The sequence below is a fragment of the Thalassophryne amazonica genome, chromosome 15, assembly GCF_902500255.1.
Source record: "Thalassophryne amazonica chromosome 15, fThaAma1.1, whole genome shotgun sequence".
Taxonomy (NCBI): Eukaryota; Metazoa; Chordata; class Actinopteri; order Batrachoidiformes; family Batrachoididae; genus Thalassophryne; species Thalassophryne amazonica.
This window is the reverse complement of record NC_047117.1, coordinates 57972040-57992774: the sequence shown is the minus strand read 5'-3', so window position 1 is coordinate 57992774 and position 20735 is coordinate 57972040. Positions and strand designations below refer to the sequence as shown.

The following is a 20735-nucleotide window of genomic DNA, read 5'->3' as shown; positions in this document are numbered from 1 at the left end:
TATGGAAAAAGTTTTAGATCTTTGAGTTCATCTCATACAAAATGGGAGCAAAACCAAAAGTGTTGCGTTTATATTTTTGTTGAGTGTATATATAAAAATCTACATATCTCAGTATTGACCACCTTTAGCATTGGCAGTAAAGCATCATGAGATTTTAATTAAGAGCTCAGAGTTTCTTCCACTGTAAGAAGTAAAGACACCAAAAACAAGGTAAAAGGACAAACAAGGTTTATTGTTTTACGGAATAAGCGGGAGGCAAAGACAAATATCCAAAAAACAAACAACAACAACCTTGCTGGTATATTTTAAATTCACCAAAAATGTGTAGACACATAGACCAAGGGCACAATCAGTCTAATGGGATGCCAACATCACTCGGCCGTCACTCCTTCCTGCGTTTTTTGCCGTGGTAATCCTCCTTGGAGCGGCTGCTGGCTGACGGCCTCTTAGAGCCACCATGTTGCTTTGCCTCCTCCAAGAATTTATCAAGACCAAAAGGATCCTCCTCAAACTGCACAGGTCCCTCCCGCCTCTGCCCATGTTCCACACCAGAAAAACCTTTGTCTGGAACAAATCTAGTGGAGACAGAAACAGAATGAGATGCTTTTAAGGGGACCACTTTTCTACAGGTTTGTTCATTCAATACCAATTGGTGGGGGAATGCCCGAAAATTTTCCGTCTTTGATGTACAGGGATGTATTCTGGAGGTTTTTGATGATTATTTTCTCACCCTGGTCACCTCAGTTTTGTTGTACTGCATAATGTGCATTGTATTTGTATTTTCTTTAGCACATTGTCACCTTTTCTTTGCCTTTAACCAAACTCCATATCAAAACTGACATGTTTGTTTGATAAGGTTACTAACCACAACAGTAATCAATGTCATATTTTTTGCTTCTCTCATCCTAACTGATTTGATTTTAAAACCTGAACCCCAAACAGACCCAGTAATGCAGAGCTTAGACATTACGTAAAAAAGGAGCTTTTTCTTTGCATCTCACTTTAGTTATGGAGAAAAAAGTTCAATTAACTAAACTTATTTTTATATAGCTCATCAATTAAGCTGAATCCATAACTACTGTATAGTAAAACAGGCCCAGGATAATACTGAATTAAACATTTTTGTTATTACAATAATGCTCCCTTTCCATCTGCATTTGGCCCGGTTTGCAGTCTGAGCAGGAACAATCAAGACTTTCTTTATTCATATGGAAAGCATGACCTAATTGAGAGGTAAGAAGGTTTATCTGCGGTTACATCTTGCCATCCTTAGAAAGAGATTTTAGGCGTATTTTGGGTAATAAAAAAAAAAAAAATAAAAAAATAAAAAAAAGCATTAGTGTTGTGTTGTCATCATGGGACTGCAGCTGTGAAGGTTTTATGAGCGCATTTTACGTTAGGTTGTCCTCAGAAAGAGATTTTAGGCATGGGGGTGGGGCATTAGAGTTTGTTGTGCGTTGTGGGACTGCAGCTATGTTTTTAGTTTAACCACAGCTAGGACACTCAGAGCAGACATTGAAAGACAAGAATAAAAGTTTCAAAATATGTTTGTAAAACTCTGCTCTTTGTTCACTGTGAGACACTCAAACACACCTCCCCCTCCAACAGAGTGCAAACAGGACGCCTAGGAACAGACAGGGACTCTATGCCAGGAAGAAAAAAAAACAAAACAAAAACAACAAAAACAAAAAACACAAAAACAAAAAACGAAAAAAAACAAAACAAATTCTAAGAATCGATCTTTAAACATGGTAAAGTCAGTGATGAAAGTGGGTCATGGGGAGACAAAGTTTTTGGCAAGGGAAGCCCCTGGCAGGGGGTCTGGGGGTTCTCCTCCAGAAAAATCTGAAATCTCAGATGCAATTTGGTGCTTTTTAGGTTTAAAAGGCTCTACAAAAATTATTTAATTACTTGTTATACCATGCTGAACTAGGTTCATCAATTTTGCTTTGTTTTGGTTTTTTTTGTGCATAGTGCAGTGCTGTTTGCATGTTTGTGTTTTGGAATTTTAGTTCAGTGATTAATTTATTTTTGTATTTGTCATCATTATATACATTTTTTTTTTGTTGTTAAAGGGGTGGGTGTTTATAAGCTTTTGTTTCTGCCTACAGCCTTTCAGGCACATGGGTACGTTGTTAAATTGTTTTCTTTATGAGTTTTCTTTGCCATTTTGAATCTATGTGTGCCAAATAAATTCATTCATTCATTTTCAGGTCTATTTACTCACCTCCAAAAAAAATCTCCAAAAAAAATGTAATTTTTGGCTGGGTCAGAGACGAGATTTTTTTTTTTTTTTTAAAACACACAACTTGTATTGTCACAATATGTGACAGGGGGTACGGAAATGGGCTGTTTTTCGTAACGGGGGTCCGAATTCATCTCGTGACCATGGTGGGGGGTGGTGGTGGTGGGGGGGTCCATGATTAATGTTTGGTGAGAACCCTGCTAAAATATCAGAACTTACTGGAATAGGTTTATAAATACACTGACCACTGATGCATGAACTCAAAAATTTTCTTTTCACTGTGCACTCCTTGATTTCTGCAGAGTCTGGACAGAGCTATATTATCGCGTTGATGTTTGCCTAGTAACGGGTGAGTCACACAGTCATATACACTTGTGGCTACATTTGCATGATCTTAAAGTTTCATCTGGTATCACAGACACTTTAAATTCTATATATAAAATGAGTGGGGGTGGGTCTGTACAAGTGCTGACTAAAAATTCACCTTGTGTCACGCGTGAGTGCATCGAAGTCGTCTGCATAGGCATCCTTGTTCAGATTCTTGCTTGGACGATAGATATTTTGGGCCATGTCTCTGCCACTGTTGAAGGGCTGGTCGTACACGTTGTACGTCTCATCCTCACCTCCAGCAAAACCGCTGTCCATCCCCTGTAGAGACAGAAAACCCTCTGAACTCACTTCAACAGAAGAGTTGTGAAGTTTACAACACATTTCAAGAGGAGCTGAGCTTCACTAACTTTGGATAATACGTTTAATAAAGTATCTTACAAGTGTCCAAACAACAAAACTGATCCAAGTCCAGTTTAGGTTTAGGAAAGTAAAGCGTGGCCAAGTTCCAACCTTGCTCTGATTGAAGAGTCGCTGGTCATACTGGGCCTCATTGGAGCTCTGAGGGTTTGGCAATCCCAGAGCGATAAGTTCGCTGACGTCCCTGTCCTGGTCTCTCTGCAGCTTTGACCTGACACAAAAACAAGAAGCCTGAAAGTTAACAACTTACAGCAGCTTCACGCATAAAAAGCCGACATGGAATGGAGCAAACCTGCTTCAAGTCAGAAACATTTTGTAAGTTCAAGTGGTTATGCAATGCAGCTGTCAACATGTTAACTATTGGCTCTCGCTTATGACAAAACAGTCACAACAATTTTGTAACTGCCAGTAAAGATCAACATCTGAGCACTATGCATGTGTGTTTAACATGCGCACGTCAGGCACCTCTTATCGGGAGCAGCCCTGCTAATGTTCCTGTCATGCTGCCTCTCTTTCCTTCGGTCTTGGCGGATCTCGTCACGCTCCCTGGCTTCACCATCCTCGCCACCTGCCATTTACAAACAAAAAGCAAATTTAAAAAACACAGAGACATCTGCTCGAATTCACAAACACATCTGACTTTTCTGTCCTTAAAAACGGTTTTAGACATCGGTATTTTTACGATGATACATGATTTGACAGCTTGCTGATCCACAGTGATTTAAACTCTTCACATGGTCACCTTTGTCGCTGTGACATTTGATGCCGGCCCTGCGGTCTCGGGCCATTTGGGCCAGCTCCCTCAACTTCTCCTCCTTCTTTTCCTTCTCCTTCTGGGCCATCTTCTTCTCCACTTGAGCTCTCATCTCCACTGCTTCTCTGGCCTACAGACATTTACAAACATTGACAAGGTCAAATAAGTCTGCAAACACAAACAACACATCCTTCAGGGACAGTAAACAGTGCAGTACCTTTCTATCTGCGATGTACAGTGCCTCGGCCAGTTTGGCAAAGTTTTCATTAATGTGGACTGTCTGCAGCCCCCTGCCATCAGCAGCTAGACGTTTGTCCAATGGGATGGTGTAGCCCTGATGGAAAACAAAGGGATGAAGACAAACACATCACCAATCTATACTCTCAGAAAATCACTTAACTATACAACCAGAAAGAACAAAATGACTTAAAAAGAAGAAGAAAAAAGAATTAACTGTGTTTTATGAGGGTGGTGTCATTACTTTAGCATTCTTCCAGTTGGAAATACAAGGAGGAATCTTCCACTCCTGCTGCTCCTTCACAGTCATCTACAACACAAAGAGAAACATTTCAGCCAAGCCACTTTAACTCAACGTGTTCATGCAGAAAGTCAGCCGTACCTTTCTGTTTGGAGAATGCATGACAGGAGCAGGAGGAGATGGAGGCCCTCGTGGGATCTTCTTGTTGATTCTGAAATGAAAACAATTCTTACTTTCATAAATATGAGTCTTGTTATTCATCGATTCAAGTGCTCAAACATGGCATTGATACATTTTTCACCATTAAGTGTACGCTCTTATTCCGTTTCTTCTGCAATATGCTGCCGTGTTCTGTGGATGTATTTAGGATATGGCAGCCTTTCATTCACATCATCGTGTTGTGTATGGGCTTAATTTCACCAAGACAGGAGTGCAGCAAATTAGAGATGAGATGAGTAAATAAACACTAAGTTGGCATCAACCTGGAAAAACAGTTTAAAGATTTCTCATAACCTGGGAAATGCTCATTAATAAGGCAGAGTCAAAGCAGATTTTTATGACTGGTAACAGCTCTCTGCTACAGACAAATCAGGAAAATATATTTTTGCTGTAAAGAATCTACAGGTAACAAGTTACAAATTTAAGTTACTGATTTTAAGAACCTTTATAAAAGGACAAATTTTAAAATGCAGAATACGTTTTTAACCGATAAAGTAAAATGGTTACATACTTAAAACGTGGTGGTTCCATGGGGTCTTTCTGCATTTCTACCATACGGATCACCCGTTGCTTGGCCCCGGAATTAAAGGCCATTCCTTGTTGGGATGGCGTGTACCTTTGAAGAAAATCAGAAAGCAGACAGAGGTCCATATTTTGCTCCACTCAACTTAAGTAAAGTTCACCATCAAAAGCTTCAATCCAACAAAATGTCGGCAATGACTTTGTTGTCAGCTTACAAAAGCGGTGCTGAAAATAGCAATACCTAATGTACTGTGCAGGGGCCTGTTTGTCCGCAGCCCTCACGGGCATGGCTGCTGCGATCTTCTGAGTCACCTGTTTGTTTAGAGCAACCCGGGTCTTCTCTGTCAGCTACAAAGCAGACACATTTCAAAGTTAGAAAAGCAACTAGCACAAAAGAACAGCAACAAGAATTTACCCCATTTTCTGGTCTAAAAATTGCTTTTTTTTTTGTGTGTGGCTGGTCCTGGACTTATATTTTGAAGTGATTATCTGTCAAACCGTAGGGGTGGGTAGTATAAACAATACACAATATAAATGTAGCCAGTCACCTCTCTGACAGCGTCCTCTTCTGGCCTCTGGAGCTCAGGAGCTTCATCATTCATCACTTCTTTTGGCAGCAGATCTGTGTACTTACTGAAGATGACCTGCCAACAAAAATATGATGCGAGTTCAATCGGCAAAGTAGACCAAAATTCAGGTGAAAGTTCTGCAATAAGAACATGAGTTGTGCTTGGAATTACAAACATCTTAAAGGAAGAAAGTGTGCAAATGTGACAGGACCAATAGAACCATTTATCTTTTCATTAAGTAAATGTCAGAGCAGTGCTGCTGAAGAAACAAACCTTACAACTGGCGTGCCCAACCAGTCAATCGCAGGCTGAGTTTCAGTTGATCGCATGAAAAAATAAAAAAATTTGGACTCATCGAGACGATTTAGTGTTGCTATAAAGACTGATGCAGAAGGTGGCAGCAATGCACCAATAAGAATGCCGCCAGCCATTAAATGCCTTAGAAGAAAAAGAAACGCCGAAGAAAAAAAAAACATTTTCATTCAGTACAAGAACAAAAAAAAAGCGGTTGAGAGGTTGATTATTTTTTCATTTATTCGAATGCCAACTCCCTCTGTCTTATCTGCAATGCAAATGCGGCTTTACTGAAGAAAGGGAATTTGGAGCAGTATTTCAAAATGAACCACAAACTTCCCACCTAAATCACCTCTGCACACCCAGAAAGTCTAGGAATTGAAAAGTGGGCTAGCAACAAAACGGTACACAAATATGGAAGGCATTTATTCCGTGTGCAGGTGCAGGAGACGAGCAGATGCAAAAGACTATTTGCACCATTGAGGTGTATATTAGGATTTAGTACAGTCCTATTTGCACCACCCTCATCTACACAAATTTAATTTATATGAGAAACATCTACTACCATGGTGCAAACTAAACATTAATATCCCCTTATTTGTACCATGATGGTGCAAATAAAGATTTGGTAGTTCTCCATTTACATTTAATGTGATGTAAATATGGATTTAGTTTTACCATATTTGCACCACCCATGTCTAAAAAAAACAGAAGAGATGAGATCCAGATTACTTCTTTTTTTACTAGATTAACCAGATTATCAAGAATAATTTGCAATGTGTAAATGGACCAATAAAATTCTCATGCTTGTTTGAGTCAAACATAGACATGTAACTGTTATATTATTAGTTATAATTAATGAAATAATTGTTATATTTTGGTCAGCGCATGTGAGGCTGTGTTGAATCCTAACGACAACACAGCAAGTCTGTCACCGCTAATGCCCTCAATACAAGTTGGAGAAGTAAAGAAACTAAAAATCAGGTTGATAATACACATCAGTGTGTATGAATTGGCACGTCTCATGTGCGCCATTTTCATTGATTTCTCATTGGAATTTTTCCAAGTTCCACTCCAGATTTCTCCCTTTTGTGCATCTTAAATGTGTTTAACTTTTCAAATGCATGTTTGTATTTTAATGTACAACCAGCGTTCTTTTGAAATAGAGTGAATCTACCGAAACAAAAACTTGTTTCTGGGAGGATTCTAGTGTTGATCCAATCACCTACTGGACAAATCAGCAGACTAAAACAACAGCAGAAACAACTAAAACAAAACAGAGACATTATTCCAACAACTTTTGAAGATGGTAAATTTCATATTTTGCAGCCATCCTTGATTTTATGTCAGCATGAATGCTGCCTTTTGGCAGCCGATTGACAGAAATCCGGCATTTGTGACAGAGACATTTAGTCCCTGCAGCGTGTCAGCAAACACACCTTATCCTTGCTCTGTCCTTGTCTGGCTATAGCATCATATTTAATTTTGCCTTCTGCGTCCACCTGGACAGCCAGAGCATTGGATGTCCTTTTCTTCCTCCCCATCTCCAGAGGAAACTGCGCCACATGGATTTCTGGGAATGCTCCTCCATCTCCAAAATCCTACACAGACAGTTATGACAGAAAAAAATAATAATCATAATAAGGTTAACATGGTTTATGTTAGAGCTGACACATTTAGGGGGGCAAAAACAATTGTCTGTGATACAATAACCTAAAGTACCTCCAGGGAGCGAGGGACCCAGCCCTGTCTGTGCCCATAAGGAGGAGGATCTCTACGGGACAAAACCAAGGAGGTGCAGTGGGACATCTGGGCTTGGAGCCGCTCGCCAGCCTCCAGCTGGTCCTGGGACAACTGGGTCGGCATAGGTAGAAAACTGGATAATCAAATAAAAACACAGTTTAGTCCAATTAGTGACAGAAAAAAATCTACCAAAATGAATAATGATGCCTGTTAGCCATTTCAGGAAAAAAAAACAAACAAACAAAAAAACAAACAAACAAACAAACAAACAAACAAAAAAACAGGGATTACCAACAAAAATAACTTGGCAACTAAGTAAAAGAATAAATTAAGCAGTCACCTCTCAAACTAATCTAAGAAACTAAGTATTCTTTGAACAATATCTTGATGTCTGCAAAGTCTTCTAATCAATAATTCCATAATTACTATTAAGATTTGCATAGTAAATTATATTATGTTGTTAAACATCAGTATTTTAACATCTGTGGAGTACGTGAACCAATTTTTCGATGTTTTGGTGTGTCTTGAAATCTCAAACGTCGGTGAAAAAAAATTGCATGCAGCCTTTGCAAAACAGGTTTCAAGTCTATACTGAACATTTGGAGCAACTGCACAGAATTTGTAAAACTGCAATGAGCATTTGGTTCAACTGTGCATAGGTTTAGGACCATAGAATATGAAGACACTGACAAGAGCTTCTAGGTACACTAAAAATGACTTCTTGCTCATCTCTGTACCAAATGCTCAACATAATCACTGAATATGCAATGATGAAATTATTCTATAAATATAAAAATCAAACTTGTGAATTTATTATGGGATTTCCTGCTTCCACGGACAGGTTCAGGTGATGTATAATTTTTGTCACATGGTAACTTTTTTGTAGGTTTCTTTGATAATTTGGGAATTTAAGTGAAGCATAGGCATGCAGCATAAGAATATGGCTGCTTTGGTAAATTTGTTTGCTGTCAGACAATTCTATTTGGGCTACAGTTTTGACATGGAAACTAAATCGATCAGTATGGAACAATGTAAAACAAATCCTTGAGCCCCAAAATCATTTCTGTGGACAGTCTTGTATGCAACATTGTTAATCCTCCCAGTTCTTATTGTAATCCTGTCCCTTACAAAGAACAAAGTCAATATATTCCTCAGTTTGAATTTACTGAAAGTCACGCTGAAAATCAGGCCCGGGTCCCAAGAGGTGCAGCCCACACTGGACTCCATCCTCTGAAGGACCCCGAACATGGCCGACATTTTTTTTTTGTACAAGACAATGTAAGCAGTACACTGGGTGGGTTTTAGTTTAAACTCAGCTCTCAAAACTACACTTGACATGATTGTGCCACATTTGTTAAAACGATACCCCCAAAGCACAGTCACCTTGATTCAACAATATCTTGCGTGACCTCAAGCATAAGGCTAGAGGTCTAGAACGGAAATGGCGTAGTTCAAAATTAGAATCCCAAGATAACATGCAGAGAGCTTTACCGTGGAGTTTAACCTTGCGGATGAATTCACCAAGTCTTGCTTTTGTCCCGTAAATGTGCACCTCCCGCTCCAACCATGTCCACTTAAACCTATTTTTTTTTTTTTTTTTACACAAATATCGATGTCTTTAACATGGTCTTCGTCCTGTCTCTCTATAATTTTGGCCATGTTACAGACGCAGCTCGACAGACCAAAACTTGCAGAACATCAAAATGTCTACATCCGGGTACTTTCAGTGACTTTAGATTTACAGAGATTCTGATTGGCTGAAAGTTCGCTATTGTAGAAAAAGTAACCAGCTACATTTGTATGAAAAAGTTTGGGCACCCCTGATAATTTCCATGATTTTCCTTTATAAATCATTGGTTGTTTGAATCAGCAATTTTTAAATATATCATATAGCAGACAAACACAGTGATATGAGAAGTGAAATCAAGTTTATAGGATTTACAGAAAGTGTGCAATAATAACAATATTTAATAATTTAATCATAATAATACACCCAATTTTTCTCAACGGATTCACGCTGATGTCATAAATGGCCCAAAAATTCTGAAAAAGTCTGAAATCCGCGGAAGATTCTCATCCCTGAAAAAGCTTCTCCCAGCAGGGTGTTATCCGTCACTTGTTGTTCTGCTTTTTTCCTCTTAATATTGTGGTTACGACTCACGGACTCTGTGTTTTTCTTTTTCCTAATGCGAAGCCAAGATGGTGATCACTCGCCTTGTTCACTGGACTCTCAAAAAGCCCTATAATGACATAGAAATCTCCACCCCCTCTGTTGCCACGTTCAACGCAAGCAAAGGCATCAAAATGCATAGAACATCGCAGCCAACTGAGCAAAGTGATGAATGCGTGTGATCGCTGACCAACAAATGCTAAATTACACTTCACAAACAGAATTTTCAGTTTTGCAAAGGCCTTTTTTTTCCAAATGGAAAAAAAATTCTGTATTTACAAATACACATTTATTTGTTACATTACAAATCGGAAATCGGTGTTTGTGGATTGAAAACATGTGCACATCAAGGAATATTTGTAGATCACCCTCAGTGTATTTGCAAGTATGAAATCCAATCATTATCGATAAGCCTGTTTCAAGGTTATCCATGCACATGTGCGGTGAGCTAACACTTCCGGTTCACAGGTCAACTCATACAATGAAACTGACGATGCTGGTAAGACAATGTTTCTGAAGCAACACAATGGATAAAAGAGCCAAAATAAGTTACACTGTGGACAAAAACGGTATGTAAACAGTTCAAAAGGTAGTATTTCTATTTATTTAATTTTCATACATTTGTTTTGTGTTTGTGAATACAACAGATGAGCTGTTATTTACACTAATGGTTTATAAACATAATACAGCAATAAAACTGTGACTATTAATTCTGTGATTTACTGCTTTGTTAAAGATTATGACTGTTTGGGATATTATCCTTTATTTATTTTTTGTGCATTCATTTTGGATTGTGTAATGTTTACGAAAGCAACACAGCTGAGCCGTGTCTGTAACAGTTTATAAATATAAAACAGAGATAAACTGTGACTATTAATACTGGGATTTACTACATTTGCTAAAGATGATGACAGTGTTTGGGATTTTATTTTGCTTATTTTTCATGCATTTGTGAACGCGGTACAAGTAAGCCATAGCTCTGTTAACGCTTTACAAATATCATATAGAGATAAACTGTGACTTCTAATACTGCGATTTAGTGCTTTTGGTAAAGATGGTGACGGTGTTTGGGGTTTTAGTTTGTGTTTATTTATTTTTCAGGTACTAGTTTTGTGTTTGTGAATGCAATACATGCAAGCCGTAGCTCTGTTAACAGTTTATAAATATAACAGAGATAAACTGTGACTTCTAATACTGTGATTTGCTGCTTTTGGTAAGGATGATGACGGTGTTCGGGTTTTATTTTTTAAATATTCATTTTTAGTGCGTTTGCTTAGTTTTTGTGATCCTAGGAATGCGCAGTTTGTATGACTTGACCTTTGAATTTACCCAGCAGCCCTTAACTCAAAACCATAGACATCGAAACTGGCATATACATCATGCCAATAACACTGATCCTGGTCGGCGTTACAACCTGCATTTTGGTGGCTTCCGGCCTAGTCGCACCCTTTTTGTGTGTGGTTTCCCAGGAATAACTTTACTCATCAAGACAGTCATTTATGTATTTGTGTGTGTGTGTGTGTGTATATATGTTTTTTTTTTTGTAATGGTTTTAAAAATCAATAGCATTCAGCTAACATCGCATACCATTAGCATTGACATTTAAACATTACAACAAACCACGTCATATTTTCCGTGGTTAAACAATCCACTTTGTGTTATGTAACGCAGAAAATCCATAAACTGCACATAAACATATAGGAGAGTTACTCCAAATTCCGAATGTATAAAGGCACACTCACCTCGATAAAGACATGATTATTATTATTATTTTTTTCTTCTTCTTCTTTTTCTTCTTCGCCTTGTTTAATACGGAGCATTACCGCCACCAGCTGGATGGTCTAGAGAAGGCCCTTAACACCCCAAAATAAAACGAGAAAAAAAATGTAGGTAGCAGAATTATACCCTTTGCAGTAATCCTGTATTCTTCTGTAATAATCGTAAAAGTAAGTGACAGCTTCTTCATCCCCCAGAAGTTCTTCTATTGTGGTTCTTCATTCAACATTAAGTTCGACTTTATAGCGACTACCGCAGTAGTGACATGATAAGTCAAAAAATATGGCTCGTGGTGTCATGTGGTGCCAAAATAGCATTCACTGTTAATCTGTCTGCATGTAAATCCAGCTATTTTATTTATTTATTCGCTGAAAATGCTGGGTTGCTGTGTGATTGGATGCACAAATAGAACAAGGGCGTCAAGATGTAAAGATTCTCTTCAGATCCGAACAGAAGAAAAATTTGGGAAACTAAACAGCATGTGGGATGGAAGAGACTTCATCATCAAAGCTTTGCGAGGTAGGTAAATCTGTTGTTCAGTCCTATGTACAGTAAAAGTCACCTAAACTGTCGTCATATAAACCAGATATTCACAGATACCGGACAAAAAATGTCCCAAAGTTTTTGTATTGTTTTCCATGTAATAAACACCGTATATAATGGATTTTGTATAACGGATTTTTTTACTCACATCGGATAAAATGTCCTGCCTGATTGTAATGTATTTCCATTAAAAACCCCTGGCATGTGGGACCGGAGTCATTTCTGTGATTAGAAAACAGTTGTGGTTACTGTGGTCAGACTCGGACCCGCAGCCTGACGTGCACCTGCTAAATCAAACACACAAGGCTGTGATTTGACACTTTTCTGCTTTCACTCCATTGTCTCCCATCATATTTTAATAGTTTTGCAGTGTGCACACTGATTACATTTTGGGATCACATGCATTAGGCAGAAAAGTCTGCAAATTTACAACAGTGAGTGGGGAAAAAGATGAAATTGTACAGCTTACCTTTGAAATGGAGGTGATGATTGTAGAAAGAAAAGTTTGTTGAGGGTCAGATTAATCCATAATAAAGCATAATCCAGGATGGAGAACTTTAAAATTGTCACGCACGTGCATGACACGGAGTTACAGTTGTGCAAAGCATAAATCAGGCTTTAAATTAATGAAATAAATCATCATAAATTGTACATTTATGTAAATTTGATAGCTTAGCTATTTTTACATTTATTTTTGATAGTACCTGTACCTGAATGTGTTGCTGTATGTGGTTAAATGATTAAACAATGTTGAAACCATAAAAGGTTCATTCAGTAGTTCTGCACAATTGGCCCCAAAATGGCGCCATATTGTGTCTGATTTGGCGCTATATAAATAAAATTGATTTGATTTGATTTGTCTGCGGAGCCCACTGAGGCTGCATATTTACGGTTACTCAATTAAGGGACTCTTTCGCCACCTACAGTGTTGGAGCTCTTGCAAGTCAGTGGAGCGTCAGCTCCACCGGAAACACGTGACCTGAGAAGTGCCTGGAACGCGGAAAGCTTGGAGTTTCGCTGGCGGTAGTACGAGTTCAGAACATTTTTTTTTTCTGGCTGTTGAAAATCTGTAACGGTGTTCATGTAAGGACTGTGGTTTTAACATTTATGAGTTTCTGCTGTGTGTCCATTTCCAGCTCCTTGATGTGGACCCAGAAAGAAGAGAGCGGTGAGGCTGCTGACACTGTTTTATTCTCTTAGCTAGAGCTAACTGTAGCATTGCCTTGCTAACCAAACTAATGTTGGATTGCCATTCATTTAACTTTCAACATGTCCTAGTGCCCCATGGTTGAATTGGTTAGTTATCATTTATCTCAACCTATTTTAGAACGGGTAAAGTTGTAGTAAATAACAATGACATGGCTGAGAGACGACCTTAAACGGTACATTCATCCACAACCCATAAACAAGTAAATAAGTGTCATCCACACTGGCAGGCCTTATGTCGCCTAAATATACTTTATTTATGATTGAATTCTCAGCCGTATCTGCATAAAATGCTCACCTTGGTGTGTAAATAAATGGTCAGTGACTGCCACCGGTGTGTCTGCTGCAAATAAATTACATGTAAACATTTCATCTCTTGAAGTGGTTACAGTTACGACAGCCGTAACTCTAAATTTTGTGGCTATTTGTAGCCGCCGTGATTAATGTTCTGTCACTCCGTGTGTTGTTAACTCCTCGTTAGTGTAGTGGTATGGCAGGGGTTTGATTCTCTGATGCAAGACTGTTTTTTTTTTTGGTTTGTTTTTGTTTAGTTTTTTAAACTCCCTTCATATCAAACAACATTCTTGTTCTAGTTATTCTTTGGGTTCATATATCTCTATAAGATTTGGGTTATGTGGGGTATAAAGGTTAAGGTTAGGGTGATGGTTAGGATGTCATGTCACCGCTGTAATAATAGCCTACTAACACATAGTTACTTAATGGATGTGTGCCCTGACTGGGGTTTGAACCTACGACCTATTTTTCTAAAGGCAAAAAATGCTTTCCTGGCCATGCCTTAAAGGCTGAGTGCAGTGCCCGGCATCTGTCAACAACATTGTAAGACAGTGGTGTCCAAAGTATTCCTGAACCCTCTTGGCCCTTTCTGGAATACTTCGGACACCACTGTCTTAAGATCAATCAGAAAGACCCCTATGTATTCTGAGAGGGACCATCCAGGTCTATCAGAAGAGCAAACATTTTCTTTCAAAAATACTTCTGCAAGACTCTGAAGGCATTGTCTACAGACACTGCAGAATATTTTGGACAATTTGGGTGTTTATTTCTTGATGTTGTGAATATGAAAGTCTTGACTTTCATATATTTTATCATCAGTGTGTCATTGATGGCTAAATACCCATAAACCAGTTATAAATTTGATCAATGGAGTTATGAAAATGTGTTATATAAGTGAAAAAAGTGAAGTTGGTTGCAAAGGTGTCTCCTATGCAGTCACATTTCGCAAACATGAAGGACTTTGCTCACTGGAATACTTATGAAATTATATTAGAATACCATCATTTGTCAATATTAAGAAGAAATTAGTAATAATATTTTTGGAAAATTCGTAGTATCGTATGAAGATATGTTTTTCATCTCCATCAAAACGTTTGCAGATTTTTACCATAAATGGACATCAATCATTTATTTTTATATATCCCTTTACAACATCCCACAGGAAACCAAAGTGCTTTACAGTAAAATCAAGAAAAGAAATTGAAAACAAGAGCAAACATACAACAAAACCAGATAAAGGCAAACATCAGCACAACTATATATAAAATCCATTCTGAATTTAAAAAGTGCAAGGTCAGTGGTAGTGACTATATCAAGGGGTAACATGTTCCACAGTTTGGGGCCAGCTTCTGCAAAAGCACAGTTAATCCAAAGCTTGTATTTCAACCTTAGGACTTCTAAGAAAAAAAGGACCAGTCAAATTTCATAAAATTAGTTAGACAAGAGATAATAACCATGCAGTTTTCTGCACAAGTAAATTTTAGGTATAAGAATCTGACTGTCTAACAAATATTGTCCATCATCAAAACTGTTTGGGATTATTTTGCAAAAACCTGGCGCACATTTATTTACTTATTATAACTTTCCCTTTCCCTGACTGGGGAAAAGGTGTGTTTTTTTGTTGTTGTTTTTTTTTCTTCATGTTGTATTTGTTCCACTTAGTGGGCTTCATGTGTCTTGCAGTAGTTGCTAGTTTAAGTTGGTGGCTGACAGTCATTTGATGGTATGGCAAAACGTTGTTGCTTTGTCAACTAATGGTGCGCCGCGCCAGCATTAGCCACCTGTGTAGTTACAAGATGGTGATATTTATTGTTTTTGGGTTCTTGCCAATACAGGTTGGCTGGGATGGATGAACTCACCTGTCTACATTTTTTGCTGTTCAAGCACTATGTTGTTACCAGTGCAGGGAATTAACACCCCTGTTTGTTCCAAGTTGCCATTCTTTCACATAAGAAACAACACTATTTATGTTTCCTTCAGATTGGGTGAATGTGGCAAATGATCTACTGAGTAAGTGCCACATAAACAAGAGGCTGAGGAAGCTCACAGACTGTGATGCAAATATCTTCATTACTTTGTACGAGACCATCGTGGGAGAGAAAGTTCCAGGTAGGAAGCACTGGTGTGACCTTTGAAGTTATTAACAAGGGCATTTCAACTTTGATTTTAGTACTGCACTTACTGAGAAAAATCTTTGCTCAGAGAATAGTTTGATCCTTAGTTGTGTCAACAATGCTGCAAGACTGTTAATATCTATGCTGTTTCTACTCTCATTATTTGAGCCAAAGTGCATATTGTCAGCCATAGCTGAACATGTATGTTTATTTGGTCTTTTGCATGCAGGCTTTAATTATTCATTGTTTTTGTGTGTTTAGATTATATTGATGTGCCAAGTTGTCAAGAAGATGATGTCCACAATGTCCAGTGTGTGATTGATTCACTTTCTCTGGACTATCTTCAGATCAGTCTCTCTCATATTACAGGTAGAAGGAACTGTTTTTCCATTTATGGCAATGCACAGGCCAACTGTCTTGTACAATTATTTATTTATTTATTTTTGCAGTGTCCAAATACAATTTTAAGAAATTTCCCATGGTAAATGGTGACTGGCTTCTTTGGGGTCATCAGTTTGGCAGGTAGAACAGAGCGTGGTGTCCAAAGTTTTCATAAATATATTCACCACCTTGGCAATTCACATGCAGGCTTAGCTCACCGCATCATGCATTTTTTTTTTTTCGTTATATGCAAGATGTCGAGTCCAAGGGAGATCCCTGCCTCTTGGTATATATGTATTAGCATAACAAGTGCTTCTTTTAATCCTTTAAATATATTATTGTTACTTCAGATAAGTAACAGTAATCACCCTCTTCTTCACTCTTTTCTTTCATATATATATATATATATATATATATATTCAGGAAGCACACACCTCTGCCAAGATCCTTTTTTTTCCACCTAGATGTAGTGTACATGAGTTCTCCAGAGATAACAATGAACTCAGTGAGAGACATTATAAAAATAAGAATTAAAAACAAAACTGTATGGTTCCATCTTGCTCAAAAACTTGATCAACTCTTCCATTGTCTACCTTTCCAACAATTTTTTTTTTTTTTTTTTTTTTTTGAGTAATTCTGATGAGGACTATAAAGTAACAGAATAATTCCCCCATTGTCTGAATCCACTCCAAAATTTCATTGGTTCTTCCATGGGTGAGGTATGAGCCAAGGAAGAACAAATTAAATTTTGGAGTGGATCCAGATAATGGGGGGGGGGGGGGGGGGGGATTCAGGATTACTTGAACAGATCAAAATCTGTTCAAGTAATGTTGCTAACAACCAAAGGAAAATAAAAAATAGGGCAGGGCACAGAACACCTCAAAGCAGAGTCAGGACCTCTTTGGTTGAATTAGAAAAACATAAGATGCTCTGGTCTCAGATCAGCTGTTTGTATACTGAGCATAATGCTGGTGATGGATGTGTATTTCCAGGAGAAAATGTTGTCAGAGGGGACAAAGTGTCTATCAAGAATCTTCTGGACATCTTTGAAGGTCTATTTGAATATCTCACTGAGGAGTTACAGAATGGTAAGCCATATTCCTTTGATACATTAGCTGTGACTAACTTTGCAGAGAAGATACTTATAAAATTACAAAGTAGGTTATGGCTGTTGATGAAATAGTTGTCGTCAAGGCCATGATGCAGTAATTTCAAATATTTAAACGCTTCATGATGTGTAAAAGTACGAGGTCTCTTAGATAATAAACCGACCCTTTTATTTTTTTTTTTAACTATATGGATTTGAATGACATGCGATTACACCAATCATGCTTGAACCCTCGTGCGCATGCGTGAGTTTTTTCACGCGTGTCGGTGACGTCATTTCCCTGTGGGCAGGCCTTGAGTGAGATGTGGTCCCGCCCTCTCGGCTGAATTCCTTTGTTTCACACGCTGCTCGAGACGGCGCGCGTTGCTTTATCAAAATTTTTTCTGGACCTGTGAGGAATATCCGAGTGGACACTATTCGAGAAATTAAGCTGGTTTTCTGTGAAAAGTTTAACGGCTGATGAGAGATTATGGGGTGTTTCTGTCGGTGTAAGGACTTCCCACGGAGCGGGACGTCCTGCAGCGCTTCCAGGCGCTGTCGTCGGCCTGTTTAGAGCTGAAAACATCCTAATTTAAGGCTTAATTCACCCAGGACATCATGAGAGAACAGAGAAGATTCAGAAGAGGCCGGCATGAGGAATTTATGCGGACATTCCACTGTTTAAGGACATTTTTTTAATGAAAGACGTACGCGCGATTTCGCCGAGTTGTTTCCGTGACGACTCGGCAAATCTGTGTGCACCGCGACAGGAAAAACACCTCCGTGTTGAAAACCATTTGTAGAATTCAGGCGGCTTTTAATGGCTTTCAACAAGTGAGTAACTGAGAAATTGTTTAACAGCTTTGGCATGTTCCAACTTGCCCGTTAAGATTTCTAACGGAGGTGTTTTTCCTGCCGCGACCCCCCGCGGTCGGGTCCAGCCCGACATGCGACTCTGCCCGCACGTTCTTTCATTACAAAATGACCGTTAACAATGGAATGTCCGAATAAACTCCTCATGCCGACTTCTTCTGAAAGTTCTCTGTTCTCTGACGACTTACTGCGTCAACAGAGCCTGAAATGTGGAAGTTTTCAACTTGAAACGGCGAGACGCTGCCGCCTCGAAGCGCAGATCGCCGTCAGGCGCCATGGACGGTCCTTAAAGCGACACTACCAGACCAAAATCTCTCATCAGCCGTTAAAATTTTTACCGAAAACCAGCTGAATTTATTGAATGGTGTCCACTCAGTTGTGCCGTACAGTTTTGAAAAAATTTTTATCAAACAAAGCAACAGTCTCTGAGCCATTCCTAAACAATGAAAAAAATCGACGAGCGGGTGGACGACTCCTCACTCAAAGACTGCCCACAGGCGAATGACGTAACCGACAGGCGTGAAAAAACTCTCGCATGCCCACGAGGGTTCAAGCATGTCTGATGTAATCACACGTGATTCAAATCCATATGGTTTTTGAAAAAATAATAAGGTCGGATACTTTTCTAATAGACCTCGTACATGTTCAAAAAGTTGTCTGTTGGAAATGTGATCTTCTCTCTTTTAATGTTACTGAGAAAGATTATTAATGATTTTGCACATTTAACTGTTTGTGGAAACACGTATTTGAGGAAGCATTTGCATCATAACAATTCACAAATTTAATTAGAACAAATTAATAATTTGTGATTAAGACACAGCTCTCATCATTCTGATGCTTTGCAGAATATGACATACTTTTTTTCTGATGGCAATATTTGGCACACTGGTTTCAAAATCTGCCTGAAGCTCTTGCTTTTGCTTTTTGTTAATTGCTGGGGAGATGTTGTTGGGCCAATGCATTTGATAGGGAAGTGTTGCTTGGTCTTCCCCACCATTGATGTATCATGACATAACTGACAGTCAGGTGACATGCTCCTCACACAATTTTTTTTTTTTTTTAAACGTGATTGTTTGCAGCTTCTGGTGCATTCACAAAGCTGCTATTATTATTATTATTATTATTATTATTACAACTCCTGTATTCTAGTGTAACATGAAACTTTTTTATATTAATGTGGATCAACTTGCCAGTGTTCTCTGATTTTGTTTGTTTAACTTACAATTTATAGATACAATGTCTAGTTTAAAAACCTTATGGGTAGTTGCATGGTAACTTTTGTCATGTTTAAACCCTGTCATATGACTTTGTTCCTGTTTTTTTTAAATTCCATTGATGTTGTTGCAGTCTTGAAACGGGAAATAATGATGCCTTTGTTAGTGAATCTTGGCCACATGTATTGTTCATATTTTTAACATCCCCAGAGGAACTGAATGTCAGTCCCCATGAGGACACACCTCACATAACTGAGAAGCCAATAAGCTGCAATGACATAGAGCCAGAGAGCAAAGCGGAGGGAGCGTCTCTGCCTTCCAGTGTAGAGTAAGTACTCGACAGTAAGTCCTAGATCCACTGCAAATATGACACAAATTGCAAAGGCTGCAGCATACTTCATCAGTGTGTGTTGGTGGCAGTGATGCCGGTAACGCGTTACTTAGTAACGCGTTACTCTAATCTGACCACTTTTTTTAGTAACGAGTAATCTAACGCGTTAATCTTTCCAAATCAGTAATCAGATTAAAGTTACTTCTCCATGTCACTGTGCGTTACTATTATTTTTCATTGTGGGTCGATAGCAGCATTAAACTTGGTCTGTGGGCAGGAGGTCGGGGTTCGACTGAACTGCCCACTTTCAGTGAGCTGTGAGCTTTTCATTCACGGTTTTTTGCAGCTGCTCGACTCGTCGTCTCCTCTTAAAGCACGGTGATCAGCACACCTGCACTGAGCTTTACAAAGACATTTTTATACTTTTTTCCTCCTTTATTTAGAGCTGAGCTGAGCCGCTCCATATCTGCACGTTAAAACAGCTGATCCTCCGCGACGCGTCAACAACTAACACTATTTTCCACTCAAATGCACCTAAACTCTATTTCTGAGGACCACATGATGTGAAAACACAATAAAACTTTCTTACCTGTAAATCTGGTCACGTTTTCTGCATAAATAAATGTTATCCATTCTTTGTGCTCAAACGCCAAAGTAGGGGCGAATCCAGATGGAATGGGGGTGTGGGGCAAGGATGTGCCCCCCCCAAAACACCCCTAGATTAAAGGTCCAGTTTTGAAGCCTTTTTTTACTACAACTACTAATACTACTTAAAATAATATTAATTTCGACAAGTAAAATATTTAGAGAGAATTTAAATGTTAGAAAAATGCTAGAATGAATTTAATAGTTACATTTATAAACAATGTAGGTTCGAAATTGCAAGTTTTACTGTTACAGTGCTGTCAACAGTTAAATATGAGGTCAAGAAAGAGGTCTTTATTTTACTTTTTATAAAACAAGTATTTATTTTCATTGAAGTCAAGAAAGGGTGACTATAAAGTAAGTTTTGGCAAAACAGGTATCATTGTCATGTTGAGGTGGCAGAGGGTTGTTGTTGGCAGCTGGAAAAAGTAACTAAAAAAGTAACTAGTAATCTAACTTAGTTACTTTTACAATTGAGTAATCAGTAAAGTAACTAAGTTACTTTTTCAAGGAGTAATCAGTAATTGGAT

At 38.5% G+C, this 20735-nt stretch overlaps 2 protein-coding genes across 3 annotated transcripts in view; one reads left to right on the top strand and one right to left on the bottom strand.

The window, feature by feature from the left end:
• Window positions 1-288: 288 nt before the first annotated feature.
• LOC117526755 (SNW domain-containing protein 1-like) lies at window positions 289-11530 on the bottom strand. Of its 2 annotated transcripts, none has more exons than XM_034188835.1 (14): window positions 11484-11530; window positions 7551-7704; window positions 7268-7429; window positions 5514-5609; window positions 5207-5313; window positions 4955-5059; window positions 4366-4435; window positions 4228-4293; window positions 3964-4080; window positions 3735-3876; window positions 3458-3563; window positions 3086-3203; window positions 2730-2893; window positions 289-575 (listed from the first exon to the last, which is right to left on the bottom strand). In XM_034188835.1, exons 1-14 carry the CDS (start codon window positions 11495-11497, stop codon window positions 383-385), a joined length of 1614 nt encoding a protein of 537 aa, XP_034044726.1. In that variant the 5' UTR covers window positions 11498-11530; the 3' UTR covers window positions 289-382. The 2 variants fall into 2 exon arrangements, with proteins under 2 accessions (XP_034044726.1, XP_034044727.1); XM_034188836.1 differs by having other exon boundaries at window positions 383-575; window positions 3458-3560.
• A 1501-nt stretch (window positions 11531-13031) lies between these two features.
• The window catches only part of LOC117526599 (centrosomal protein of 95 kDa-like), an 18805-nt gene continuing 11101 nt past the window's right edge, over window positions 13032-20735 (top strand). The window contains exons 1-5 of the mRNA XM_034188658.1: window positions 13032-13228; window positions 15541-15669; window positions 15936-16043; window positions 17048-17143; window positions 19440-19558. Coding sequence (XP_034044549.1) covers window positions 13168-13228; window positions 15541-15669; window positions 15936-16043; window positions 17048-17143; window positions 19440-19558 — 513 coding nt within the window. The 5' untranslated portion in view covers window positions 13032-13167. The remainder of the gene's footprint in view (window positions 13229-15540; window positions 15670-15935; window positions 16044-17047; window positions 17144-19439; window positions 19559-20735) is intronic.